The sequence below is a fragment of the Eurytemora carolleeae genome, unplaced genomic scaffold, assembly GCF_000591075.1.
Source record: "Eurytemora carolleeae unplaced genomic scaffold, Eaff_2.0 scaffold381, whole genome shotgun sequence".
In the NCBI taxonomy this organism is placed as follows: domain Eukaryota; kingdom Metazoa; phylum Arthropoda; class Copepoda; order Calanoida; family Temoridae; genus Eurytemora; species Eurytemora carolleeae.
The window spans coordinates 176,800-190,795 of NW_019396271.1; the positions used below are offsets into that span (position 1 = coordinate 176,800).

At 31.6% G+C, this 13,996-nt stretch overlaps 1 protein-coding gene across 2 annotated transcripts in view; it reads left to right on the forward strand.

Moving 5' to 3' along the window:
• Positions 1-13,996, forward strand: part of LOC111699855 (glutamate receptor ionotropic, NMDA 2B) — a 99,902-nt gene that overhangs the window by 10,424 nt on the left and 75,482 nt on the right. Inside the window, exons 8-11 of one of the 2 annotated variants that reach the window (XM_023470609.1) lie at positions 3,484-3,489; positions 8,908-8,984; positions 9,979-10,089; positions 11,020-11,116. In XM_023470609.1, coding sequence (XP_023326377.1) covers positions 3,484-3,489; positions 8,908-8,984; positions 9,979-10,089; positions 11,020-11,116 — 291 coding nt within the window. The remainder of the gene's footprint in view (positions 1-3,483; positions 3,490-8,907; positions 8,985-9,978; positions 10,090-11,019; positions 11,117-13,996) is intronic. The other variant, XM_023470610.1, reaches the window with a different exon arrangement.

Consider the following 13,996-nt stretch of genomic DNA (forward strand, 5'->3'; position numbering starts at 1 on the left):
AAATATGGATATCTAATGCATACTTGACCAGTCATAGCTTTTGATACTACCGTTGTAAATCGAGCATTGCTATCTTTGCATGGAGGGTCACTTGAAATTACGATTACAGTCCCTTTAATATTTATATTTACTAGTCTTTACTACTGCTATTATCCATCAGTTTAATTCTCTTTTCTACAGGATTGCCCACAAAGAATGAGACAGTAAAAGCTAAAACTATTAAAATGTGAAGAGTAAAAGCTTGGTTTTTAATGTCTGCCTTTAATTAAGTGTTTTTGTGGTTTACTAAATGATAAATGATAAAGGAGCCAGGGTGGGTCTCTCTGAAATTAAGAAAAGGGATTAAGGCTCAATCCTTTGTGGGTAACCCTGTGTCATCAATAATAGTATTCTTTATTTATCTAATCTTATATTTATATATTATGAATACCATGTTACCATGCATTCACTAAAAGCTATTATCTTCTTAATTTTGTTATACTAATTAAAACATATGTGTTTATTTATTAATTGATTTGATGGTTCGAATGTTTAACTCATTGGAAGATACAATGACAAATAATATTATTGTAAATCATTTCTATTCTTGTCTGATTTCATTATTTTCAAAATTCTACGATATTATTTGTTTTTGAACAACAAAAAGAAACTATTTTAGAAATGTTTCTAATTCTTAAAGTTTTATAGAAACATTTGATTTTAAATAAATATTTTCTAAAGAATTGTTTTTAACTTTTTTTTTGTTTCCATCTTATTGAATTAAACAAAGATCCCCGACTTCTTAGATTTTTATAAAAGTTTTTTATTTAATTTTATCTTTTATCAAATAGTTTCGTTGAAGTTTGAAAAAGTACAGCTAAAAACCTGTAGAAATAACCTTTAATTTTATGATCACCAATAAAAGATGAAAATCGAAAAATGGCTGTCGTAAAACATTTTTCCTGAAATTCTGAAAGATTATTTTAAAAATTAATTTAAAAGTTTTTACAGATTCCGTAACTAAGAGTTATAAACATTATTGAACTATTTCAAAGAATGTCTTACAATCAAGATCACTTTTATCAGATTTATAAATTATCAAAAAAATAATAAAATTTGCCTGATTTGCATGTATATTAAAGAGATTGGAACGCAGCTTTGTTATTTACAAAATATTACTTAGGTTAGCTTTTGATAAGTTTGGCTTAAAAAACATGCCATATGTGTAAAATTTAAGAGAGAGTGTATTACAAATTTAACTTGAAAATTTTAAATGCATCCCAAGTAACAATTTTGCGGAAAAGCCGCGGAAATTCCCAGGAATCTTTCCTGGGAATCCGCGGAAATTCCCATGAATCTTTCACAGGAAAATCCGGTCAAAATGTCGACAGCTTTTCCCAGGAATTTCTCGTAACCCATTCCCAGGAACCAGGTCCGAGGAATTTCTTGTAACCCATTCCAAGGAATTTCTTGTAACCAATTCTAGGGAATTTCTTGTTACCAATTCTTCAGAAAAACCAGAGACAATTTGTAGCAAAAAGGTCTTTCAGAACCAATTCCTGGGAATTTCCCTGGAACTATTCCCAAGATTTTCTCAAGAGTTCCTCAGGAATATCTTGAAATATTCACTAACAAAAGTAGTGAATAACTTAACAACTATATTGCCCTTCCAACTTTTTAGAAGTATAACCATCTTCTTATGTCAGAATGTTATAGCCGTTTTTCATCTTACTGAAGTTTTCGTGTATTTTTTTATTCAGACAAATGAATTGTGAAGAAAAAATCAAAAAAAATGTTTTAAAATTTTTAAATATTTATTTAAAAGATGGTTCTGAAGTAAATTATCATTTTTTATCCATAAGGATGCGAAAAAAAAAGATTTAGTTTGAGCAGTGCATAAAAGAAGAGAACCTCAGAGACACCTATTGGTGAAAAACGGAACTTGAAAATTCTAAGGAATTTCTTGAGAAAAATTCCTGAGAAATTCTCAGGAATTTCTCGAAACTTATTCTCTTATCTAATTCCCGAAAAATCCGTAAACTTGGTGACCAAGTTTTAAGAATTTCTCAGGAATTTCCAGAGAAGCATTCCAGAGAATTTCTCAGAAATTTCTTGGTGTGAAATTCCGGAGAAATTCCCAGGAATTTCTCGAAATTAATTCTCTTAATAAATTCCTCTTAAAATCCTTAAATATGGTGACCAAGTTTTAAGAATTTCTCAGGAATTTCCGGAGAAGCATTCCAGAGAATTTCTCAGGAATTTCTTGGGGTGAAATTTCGGAGAAATTCCCAGGAATTTCTCGAAACTAATTCTCTTAATTTATTCCCCGAAAAATCCGCAAACATGGTGACAAAGTCCTAAGAATTTCTCAGGAATTTCCAGAGAATATTTCTGGAGAAATTCTGAGGAATTTTTCGGGGAAAAATTCCGGAGAATTTCTCAGAAATTTCTCGAAACTGAGTCTCAAAACTGTGATCCCACAAAAATCAGAATTTCTCGAGAATTTCCGAGGAATCAGTTACAGGAAATGATTCTCGAGAAATTCCTCGGAAATTCCTTAAAGAAAGTCACCACGGTTGGAGAATCTGGGGAAATTCCTCACTTTTGTTACTTGGGATATATGTTGCCTATAGCCGGCCAAACCGCTGCACCGAACGGGCTGAAATTTTTTGTGGACGCTCATGGGTGGCCGAAAAACCGAAAAAAAATGTTCGACATTTTTTGATATTTATGAAAGTCAAATTTTTTTCCATGGGCAACGCTGGATTCTTCAGCTTAAATATTATTTTAGAAACAACCAAAATTAATATAACGCTAAAAAAAATAATTTTTAACATAAAAAAGGTGTACCAATCTCTTTAAATGCAATAAAAAATTGTGTGGAAATTGAATTTTGCTTGAATGATTGCCGAATTATAGTTAGATAACGCTTGGTTTTATAAATATAAAAATGCAAGCTTCAAGCTCTACAGGATTACTCATAAAGGTTGAGACTGAGGAGATGAAAATAGGGAATTTGTTTAACCTTTTTTCTTAAATTCATGGTTTTCTGTAGTTGAAGACCATGACTAAATTCACCATAAAATGACTACATTTAAGCCGGAACATCGGATTCAATCGTAACGATTGTTCTGTTAGAAGAGCTTTAGGTGTTCATAAAAGTTTAATCCTATGTGGGTAACCCTGTAGGAGGAATGTTTAGTGTGAATACTGTACAAATACTTTTAGGTTTAATGATTGTATATGTGGGGTAAAATGTAAAGATAATGATCAGTATCCAAAATTAAAACAAACAAAAACGTTTTTGTGTATTACAATAATTTTACATTTCTTAAATTTTTTCAAAAGATAAGCTATTTAAATCTTTCTTTAAATCTTTAAATTGGGTTGAGATTCAAATATTTAAAACGTAATATTTAAGTATTTTAGAGCTAGGGAAGTTTGAAGATTTTTACTGGAACTTAGTTTACTATACTTTTTTATTTTTTTTCTCTCTAAACACAGGATCAAGTGAGTATAGGACGATACTATTGATGTCCCAAAAAGTCAGAAAAAAACTGTTTATGTAAATTAAACAAGAAATACCCTGGGGCAATTTTAAAATACAGGACTTTACCTGGCATAAATGTTGTTCAATCCAGGGTTTCAAACGAACTTTGCGTGATTCTAAATCTGCAAAAGTATTGAAACTCTTTTTACCTTATTTTCGCAAAAATTTTAATTAAACTTTATAATATTTAATCTAAAAGTAATTGGATATTTTTGGACTTTTTGTAACATTTTTAAAAAATTTTAAGTTCATGGAAGTCAAAATAGTGGTTTCTCGAAAACTGGAAACCAGTTTATTAATTCCTATTCATTTTTAGACCAAAATAAAAAACATTTACTTTGTGTGAACTCCTTTCCAAATTAAAATTTCTAAAATGTATTGATGTAAAAATGCTTGCTTAAATTTTTGCGACGAAAAAATTTGTTATTATAAATCTTTGTACCCTTATTTTTAATAAACCTTCTGGAATTTTTTCCATTTGTTTATGAACAGAACAGGTACTGGAGAAGGGGAAAGGGGGGNTTCCAATCTGTAAAAAGATATTGCCCTTCTCCCACCTTTGAGAAATTTAATCTGACTTTTTGAACTGTGTATTTTTATATCTACATGTTGTGTTCTCTCCCCGATCGAAGAGGATAAATGATCACAGATTTACTACATTTTATAATATCCCGATGTCTCAAATTGAAAAAGTGAAAATTCTGTGATTGTTTATCATCTTATAAATAATATATCCAATTTATTTCATCAAACATCATGGCGAACATTTTTTACGTTTCATGACAAAACAATTCTTGGCTTGAAATAAAGATATTTCGTGAGTCCAGGTCCAAGTTTGGCTAAATTTTTTATATTACCTAAACAAATAGGTTTTTTTCAAGTGATTGAAATATGGAGCAGAATGTGCAGTTAGTGTTCTCCGTGTTAATTACCTTCCCTCCAGTTAGCATCGATAACATTAGATGGAAATAATTTTCATCCGCTCCAGTGTGGAGGAAACTAATGCTCCTGTAAACTTCAAACTCTCGATTTTTTTCAATCTTTCTGAAATCTTGAAAAATTATGTTCTTGTTTTTTATAAATGTTTTATATTATTATTGTACTTGACCTCCAGGATTATCAAATGTACAGTGTTGTAAAAGTACAACCAAACGCATGTACAATAGTACAATAATACAATAAATCATTTGTGTGTACTACTGTAGTCTTTCTTAATTTTCGCAAGGTGACACAAGTGCAACTTTTGTGTCTTTGTGTGTCTTTTGTGTCTTTGTGCGTCTTTTGTGAAGTTTCTAAAATTATATGAAAAGAATTAATCAGGAAGTTGTTTAGCTCTGTCAAGTCTGGGGGGTCTAAATCTTTGTTTAGACTGAGGGCTAGAAATAGGCTTTAGAGTAAAGTTAGTAAAGGTATAGGATTGCAATGCATGCTCATGCAGGCCCAATTTTTCAAGGCCAGCTCATTGAATTATACTGCCAACTTTAAAGGTTCGGTTGGTATATATACCATTGTTCTCCATTCAATTTTTCTTATATAAAATAATAAAATAAGTTTTTTTTATTTCCTCAGTTTTCAAATTATTAATAAATTAGGGCTAATTTATAAAAAAAAGGTTCTGTAGTTCTCTTATCCAAAAATTCTTATTTTTGAATTACGTTTTAATATTTACAGTGTAGAGAGGTTTAAAAAATTTTAAGTTTTTGACAAAAAATTACATGTTACACATGACATTTTTTTAATTACTGTGTCTAAACAATAAAAATATTAAGGTTATAATGTTAAAAATGTGTAGTGTTAGAGTAAATAAGACTCAATACCTTCAAGAGGCTTCAACGTCTGGATGACAAATTACTGTAAACAAACTTTACGGTTTCCTTCTAATGTTTATCATGACATTTTCTGGGTAATTTGTTTCAAATGTTGTCTTAAACAACCCAATTATCTTTTTAATAATAAAATGATGGATCTTGAGTAGAAAATAAGGGTTATTAGGTAAATGTTTTCTTTGATATACAAAAAGAAAAAGAAATAAAATCTAATCTCGATATTTAAATTATTACTTGTTTATCATCATCATTCAGATCCTTTTAATTGAAGCAATGACAGCTACGATAACAAACATACTCTATAACCAATCAGATCCGGCACACATATGTACTCAGCCAACTAGAGAGGAGATGTAAGGGGCTCTATAGCCAATCAGAACCCGGCATACATATGTACTCAGCCAACTTGAGAGGAGATGTAAGGGGCTCTATAACCAATCAGATCCGGCAAACATATGTACTCAGCCAACTTGAGAGGAGATGTAAGGGGCTCTATAGCTAATCAGAACCCAGCATACATATGTACTCAGCCAACTAGAGAGGAGATGTAAGGGGCTCTATAGCCAATCAGAACCCGGCACACATATGTACTCAGCCAACTTGAGAGGAGATGTAAGGGGCTCTATAGCCAATCAGAACCCGGCACACATATGTACTCAGCCAACTTGAGAGGAGATGTAAGGGGCTCTATGGCCAATCAGAACCCAGCACACATGTGTACTCAGCCTTCTAGAGAGGAGATGTAAGGGGCTCTATAGCCTATTAGTCAGCACACTTTATGAAATGCATCTTTGCTCTTACTTTTAGTATCTGGAGTAAAGCGATTAATATTCTTTAAGGATTTATTTTGGGAGCTTACTACTGACCATTTGTGTTTTGAAATTAGGCATTTGATCTATTCCCATTTTACTATATAGAATATGTACATTTCAAATTACTACGCGCACGCACATATGTATGCCTGGATCCTGAGTATAGCTTCAGTAAGGCCTAAACCAACCATGGACGCTGATGTAAACTTACTTTGATTTCTGTCCTTTAATAGATGACATAAAACAGTTTTATGAAATAGCGCCTAGTTTCAGTAAGTAACAGAACTTGGAATAAAATGAGGAAATATTATTGTTCAGAGGGGGTTTCTGCCTTAAAGCAGGGAAATTTCTCAAACCACATAGAACATTTGAGGTGACTTGACCTATGAACATGTAGAGTACTGTTGGGAGTAAAGAAACTGCTTGAGTGCTTGAGAGCTAAAGTCACAGAATTCAAAAGTTTCATGCTCAGATATTGGCCTTCTAATCTGTAAAAAGATACTGGCCTTCCAAACTGTAAAAAGATACTGGCCTTCCAATCTGTAAAAGATATTACCCTTCCAAGCTGTAAAAAGATATTGGCCTCCCAATTTGTAAAAAGATATTGCCCTTCCAATCTGTAAAAAGATATTGCCCTTCCAATCTGTAAAAAGATATTGCCCTTCCAATCTGTAAAAAGATATTGCCCTCCCAATCTGTAAAAAGACATTACCCTTCCAATCTGTAAAAAGATAATGGCCTTCCAATCTGTAAAAAGATACTGGCCTCCCAATCTGTAAAAAGATACTGGCCTTCCAATCTGTAAAAAGATACTGGCCTTCCAATCTGTAAAAAGATACTGGTCTTCCAATCTTTAAAAAGATACTGGCCTTCCAATCTGAAAAAAGATACTGGCCTTCCAATCTGTAAAAAGATACTGGCCTTCCAATCTGTAAAAAGATATTGCCCTTCAAATCTGTAAAAAGATATTGGCCTTCCAATCTGTAAAAACATACTGGCCTTCCAATCTGTAAAAAGATGTTGGCCTCCCAATCTGTAAAAAGATATTGCCCTTCCAATCTGTAAAAAGATATTGCCCTCCCAATCTGTAAAAAGACATTACCCTTCCGATCTGTAAAAAGATATTGATTTCAATCCGTGAAAAGATATTGCCCTTCCAATCTGTAAAAAGATATTGCCCTTCCAATCTGTGAAAAAGATATTGCCCTTCCAATCTGTAAAAAGATACTGGCCTTCCAATCTGTAAAAAGATATTGCCCTCCCAATCTGTAAAAAGATACTGGCCTTCCAATCTGTAAAAAGATACTGGCCTTCCAATCTGTAAAAAGATATTGCCCTTCTAATCTGTAAAAAGATATTGGCCTTCCAATCTGTAAAAAGATACTGGCCTTCCAATCTGTAAAAAGATGTTGGCCTCCCAATCTGTAAAGAGATATTGCCCTTCCAATCTGTAAAAAGATATTGCCCTTTCAATCTGTAAAAAGAGATTGCCCTTTCAATCTGTAAAAAGATATTGCCCTTCCAATCTGTAAAAAGATATTGCCCTTCCAATCTGTAAAAAGATATTGCCCTTCCAATCTCTAAAAAGATATTGCCGTTCCAATCTGTAAAAAGATATTGCCCTTTCAATCTGTAAAAAAATATTGCCCTTCCAATCTGTAAAAAGATATTGCCCTTCCAATCTGTAAAAAGCGAGCATGTTCAATGTTCCGATTGAATTACCGCTCAATTGTGTTTTCAACAATTAGGAACTTTTCTCCGCTTCAGTAGGAGTCCTACAAACTTTTCTCTTTGAAAACTTTGTAAAAATAGATCGGAAAACAAAATGTTCATTTTCTTAAACACTATTTTCTTTGCCTTATTTGTAATAATTGTTTAACTCTTTAAATCTAATGATATAATTACAAATGATTTTTTTCTTTCAATTATTTGAATTTTTGTGTTTCTGAATCATGTTTTGAAGGTAAATTGTGTCCTGCTCAGTCATATCACCTTTGTATAAGTTGAAATGAAGCAGGTTGAATAAATATAAAAGTTCTTTAGAATCAAAATCCACAATCTGCTTTCTGCATGCACATTTTTTAGCAAATATTAAATCTATACCTTACTTGTCTGTGTTTTTGTCTGTATGTATCCAATAAACGTCAAAACGGCTGAACTGATCGGGCCAAAATTTAGTACGGGACTCACATGACCCCATGGATGGTTATAGATGTTCTAAACTTTAACAATTTTACATCAATAAAATTATATTTTCAGTGTATTTTGAAAATCAATGACATTTTTTTCATAAAATTCGCAAACTTTTTGTTTCTGTTTTACAATGAATTTATAGAAAAAATGTACACAATTCAAATAGAAGATGGGCGCGAAGCGCCCTGGAAGTCTTGTATTGTATATTTAATATCAAGTTGAGTTTGCGAGCTAATTGGTTCTGTTTATTTTGTAAAAGAATTATAAATAGAAGAATTAGAAATGCCAATTCACCTCAAAGACTGGGATTAAATGGTGTAAACAAAAAGGTTTTGTTTAGAATAAATTTCGAAAATAGAATGCAGAGTAAATGCATGCCAGAGATGCACGTCCTCCAGCATGCCATCTAGTAGACCTTCGATAAATGTAGCATGCATGCACAAAAAACACTGCAATTTTAAACACAAATTTTTTTATGATTTAAGTTTGTGATTAATGTTGTAAGAAAGACAAAAGAATGTGCTCTAGCATTTTTTCTTTATTTCAGTCCCAATCCCGGCTCAGGGTTCAGCTTGCACCAAGTCTTGAACATCAAGTCGAAGCCATGCTTGCACTTCTAATTAGGTCAGTTTAAACCGCAATCCTGTTTTCTAATTATAAAGATGTATTTCAGTTTTTACTAAGTTTTCTGAACAAGCCAAGTTGTCTAGTATTTAAAAGTAAATGCAACCCTAAAAAATATAACATTGTCCAACCGATAAAGCTTAGTAATAAAATCCTTAGATAACATGATAAGCTTGCTGAAAATCATTCTGTTGGTACACAAAGATAAGATGTTATATTTCCAAAATCAGATTGGTTTACATGTTTGGTTAAAGAGCACTATGTCAGAATCAATTAGATCGAGGCCCTAAGATTCTTCACCCTGTATTTCATAAACATGATTATGATAATTTATGTTACCTTAAGATTCTTCATCCTGTAGTTCATAAACATGATTATAATAATATATGTTACCCTAAGATTCTTCATCCTGTAGTTCATAAACATGATTATAATAATATATGTTACCCTAAGATTCTTCATCCTGTAGTTCATAAACATGATTATAATAATATATGTTAACCTCTGTTACAACTCTTCCGCTGAGCACCTGCACCCTTTCCCTAATACTTTTTTACCCCCTCCTTACCTTTATCATGATTTATCATTATTGTTTTGTTTAAAATGTACACTGTACAGTGTACATCCATCTATTTATTTACAATTCTTATTCGCTTATAATGGGCCAACCAATCAAAACAACTAACTCTGATTAGGCGGGTCCAAACTACGTATTAAATAGTGGTTTTTTATTTGTATATTCTCGTAGTTGAATAAATATATGAATAAATGAATGAATGAATAGTATGCATCATGTACTGGTACTGATATTTAATGGTGGATGAGATTATGAGTTTTTGCAGTATAAAGTTCAGCAGATATGCTACTATGTTACATGCGTTCTTTATGGATGGAAGCTGGTACAAGAAAATATCTATTGTTGTCCATGTCCTTGTTTACTTATATTGATGGTGGAAATCCCACAGTTTAATTGATTAATGATCACATGTTGCAGGTATAATTGGCAACAGTTCTCAGTAGTCACATCTGATATAGCTGGTCATGATGATTTCATCCAAGCTGTCAGGGACAAGGTGGTGTACTTCAGGGACAAGATGAACTTCAAGTAAGTACATCTAGGAGGTCAGGGACAATGTGGTGTTCTTCAAGGTCAAGATGAACTTCAAGTAAGTACATCTAGGAGGTCAAGGACAAGGTAGTGTACTTCAGGGACAAGATGAACTTCAAGTAAGTACATCTAGGAGGTCATACTCATGGACAAGGTGGTGTACTTTAAGGACAAAGTAAGTACACCTAAGAAGTCATAGACAATGTGGTGTACTTTAGATACAGGATAAACTTCAAGTAAGTACATCTAGGAGGTAAGGGACAAGGTGGTGTACTTCAGGGACAAGATTTTCTTCAAGTAAGTACATCTAGGAGGTCAGGGACAATGTGGTGTACTTCAGGGACAAGATTATCTTCAAGTAAGTACATCTAGGAGGTCAGAGACAAAGTGGTGTACTTCAGGGACAAGATTATCTTCAAGTAAGTACATCTAGGAGGTCAGGGACAAGGTAGTGTACTTCAGGGACAAGATGAACTTCAAGAAATTTTATCTATGAGGTCAGGGACAAGGTTGCACTTCAGGGACAAGATTATCTTCAAGTATGTAAACTAGGAGGCTAGGTTTTAAGATCACCTTCGATCTTTGAAATGATTTGTGGCATTGATCCTTTGCAAAACGAATTTATAAATAAAATTCTTGAACATATAAAGATCAAAATGCACCTCTAGTAATGTTATTTTCAAATTGTAGCTTGCCTTTATTGTTTTCTCAAAATTTGTTTTTTATAAAAGATTTTGAAATCTAAACGGATTTCAGAATATCTCAGTTAATATTGAAAGCACAAAAAAAAGCAGACCACAATTTGGAATTTCTACATACCTAACGGATATTGTTTGAAGAATCATACTTGTATAATAACATTTATAAAAAATCACAATCATCCTTGTTTTTCTTAAGGAAAAAGATTAAATAACTGTTCTTTTACAGGTTTTTTGTCCAAGCTGAAGTGAAAGTGAACTCACAGGAAGATATGAATACGCTGACTAATGCTGAAACTAGAATCATCTTGCTCTACAGTACAAAGGAACACAGATATCAAAATATTTTTTTTTAAAAATCATTTGGGAGGGGAACCTACATCCGTTTACAGTTTCTTACATGAGATATCAACATTATTTAAACCTACATTGTAGTTTACAGTTTCTTACATGAGATATCAACATTATTTAAAAATAAAATACGATAACCTACCCTTTAAACCCTTGTATCCGCAAAATTAAGGGAAAATTAATAGTTTTTAATTGCGATTTGTATTTAATTTGGAGAATTTCCTCCATTGTTTCTGTAGCAAATATCATCAACTCAGAAATCCAGTAAAAAAATCTATTTTTGAAGAACAAACGTATATGTCCCATTCATGCTTGGCCATCAAAAGCTCTTGAATTGGTCCATATCTAACACTGAGTGTTAAAAATGGGCCAAATCTGCAAAATTATCTGTTTTCAAGAGTATATAACTTTAAATCCAAGAACATAACTACACCATACATTTATAAAAAATGGCTAAAACTATAAATTAAAACAATATATGTCAATTTTAAATTAATAATAAGGTGTGAGAATTGTAGCAAATATCATCAACTCAGAAATCCAAATTAAAAAAATCTATTTTTGAAGAACAAACGTATATGTCCCATTCATGCTTGGCCATCAAAAGCTCTTATGGGTGCAGCTGTGAATCGGACCACGCCAGTGTATAAAAGTGGAGTCAGTATTGCTTCTCATCATCCGTAATTTGTCACGTCACATCACAGAAGATATTAAGGAAGATTTAAATCTTGTATGTTTTCAATCATAACTCCTCTTTTTGAAGAGCTACATATTGAGCAGAACTGTTTTGTATTTTTAATATTTCAACGGATAATTGCATATAAAATCAACACTAGAGAAGCTACGAAATATGTAAACGGATAGTTGCATATAAAATCAACACTAGAGAACCTACGAAATGATAAAGCTAGGCGTATCATAAATTTGACCTTCTCCAAAGTCTAGTTGTGAACTATCTATCTTTCAAATATTATATTTGATTATCTAATATTTTTTCTTTATGTTTAATATTCCCCCAATTATCCAAAACTGTATTCTCTGCTAATGGCAGAATGATAATAATCTACTAAATACCTCATTTATCAAAACCAATCATAAAACAAAATAAAGAAAAATATAAATAACAAATTAATTGGTTAGTTTATTACCAATCAAAAATAACTATTATTTACTGTTTCCTTCGCTAGCTTAATAAATTTTTTTTGTTGGTTTGTTTTCAACTGGAACATAAATTGAACTTATTTATTTTTTGAAAAGTTAAGACAGGAAAGTGTAGGAAATGTCTAAGAAAAAATGTTAAATCAAACAATCTAATATGATTACCTCTCAATAAACATTATTCTTAATGTTTTACAAAAACAAAATAATACTAACCTACCAAAACATCGTATAAAATTAATGGACACTTAAAGATAAGTATAAATCTTAAAATTTTGGTAAAAATAATTCATTTTTCTCCCGCTGTAAGACTAACTACACCGTGGAATAGGAGATGTCAATTTATTAATCGTATGGTAACAAGCTTGGGAACCAAGTTTTGTCATGTGGTTATTTTACATATTGAAGTCGATCCCTTAGAGTATTACAACCAAGCTAAGAACATTTCCGTGGTTCTCCTGAGTTCCTCATTCAAGGGGTTTATGAGTTGTGATCGTACAAACAAACATAGATTACTACTTTATATATAATTATCATATAGATATGTGTACCAGTATGTATCTTAAAACCTAACTTATTTATATTAATGAGTCTGTGTACGCTACAAAATTCCTGTGTTTTTATGTTCAATGAATTACTTAGAAGATTATGTGTTTCATATTATTTTAAAATATTCAAGAAATTAAAATATTAGAACTCTGTCAAAAGAAACTGTTAAGTGTCAAAACAAGAGAGAAAGATTATTTAACTTTTTATTCAATTCCTTCCAGTAAAAACACTTTTATTATTTTCTGTTCTCTGTGGTTTTATGCTAAAAATATATACTTGAGCATTCTATAGATAGATATACAGTGAAACCCATAGAACTGTGGAATAGGGACAACAGTTATTTTTTTATTTTAAATTTTCCAATAAACATGAAACATAACAATCGTTCAGTGTAACGTGTATATACATTTAACTTCAAATGGACTTGTTGGCTTAAATGTAAGTAACCCTCCATTTGTAGAGTGACGTGTCAGATTCACATGAGTACCATCAAAACCCTTAGCAAATGATTTCCGAGATTACTTTAGAATTTTTTAAATCCGTTTTTAACATAAAATGATTGATATTTTCAACGTAACGGATCAGCTGTTTTGAATTTACACTTTACGCAGAGAACATGAGTTTTTAATGTTATTTAACCACTAATCGAGAAATTTTCACACGGAGGTCTCTGTACTTGATGACCAGTCAAAGGTTTAAATGGTACCATTGTAGATTTATTTATTGAATTTATTTTTTACAAATATATGACATGTGGGGGGGATATTAACCCTATGATTTTCTGTAAATTTGGTTTAATTTTGGGTCAAAATAAATATACAACAGTTTTCTTAAATTAAACAGCACCTTGTTACCCCGTCGATATTTATACATAATTAGTATTCAAAACATGATTTGAAGTTTTATTGTATCAACAGTATGTTCAAGTTCATGCTATTCATTCTTCAGGATATATAAACGCTAAAGGGCATAGAATAATATATTTGTTAATGTAGATTTGTGTTCCTCTTATATTATTATTATTAATATTATATGCTTCTCATTCTTATATAAGCCTAGGTAATTGTTTGCTTAACGTACTGATCTACACACATCATTAACCAAGTATTCATCATATATATATAAAAATCCAAATAGAAAACAGAACA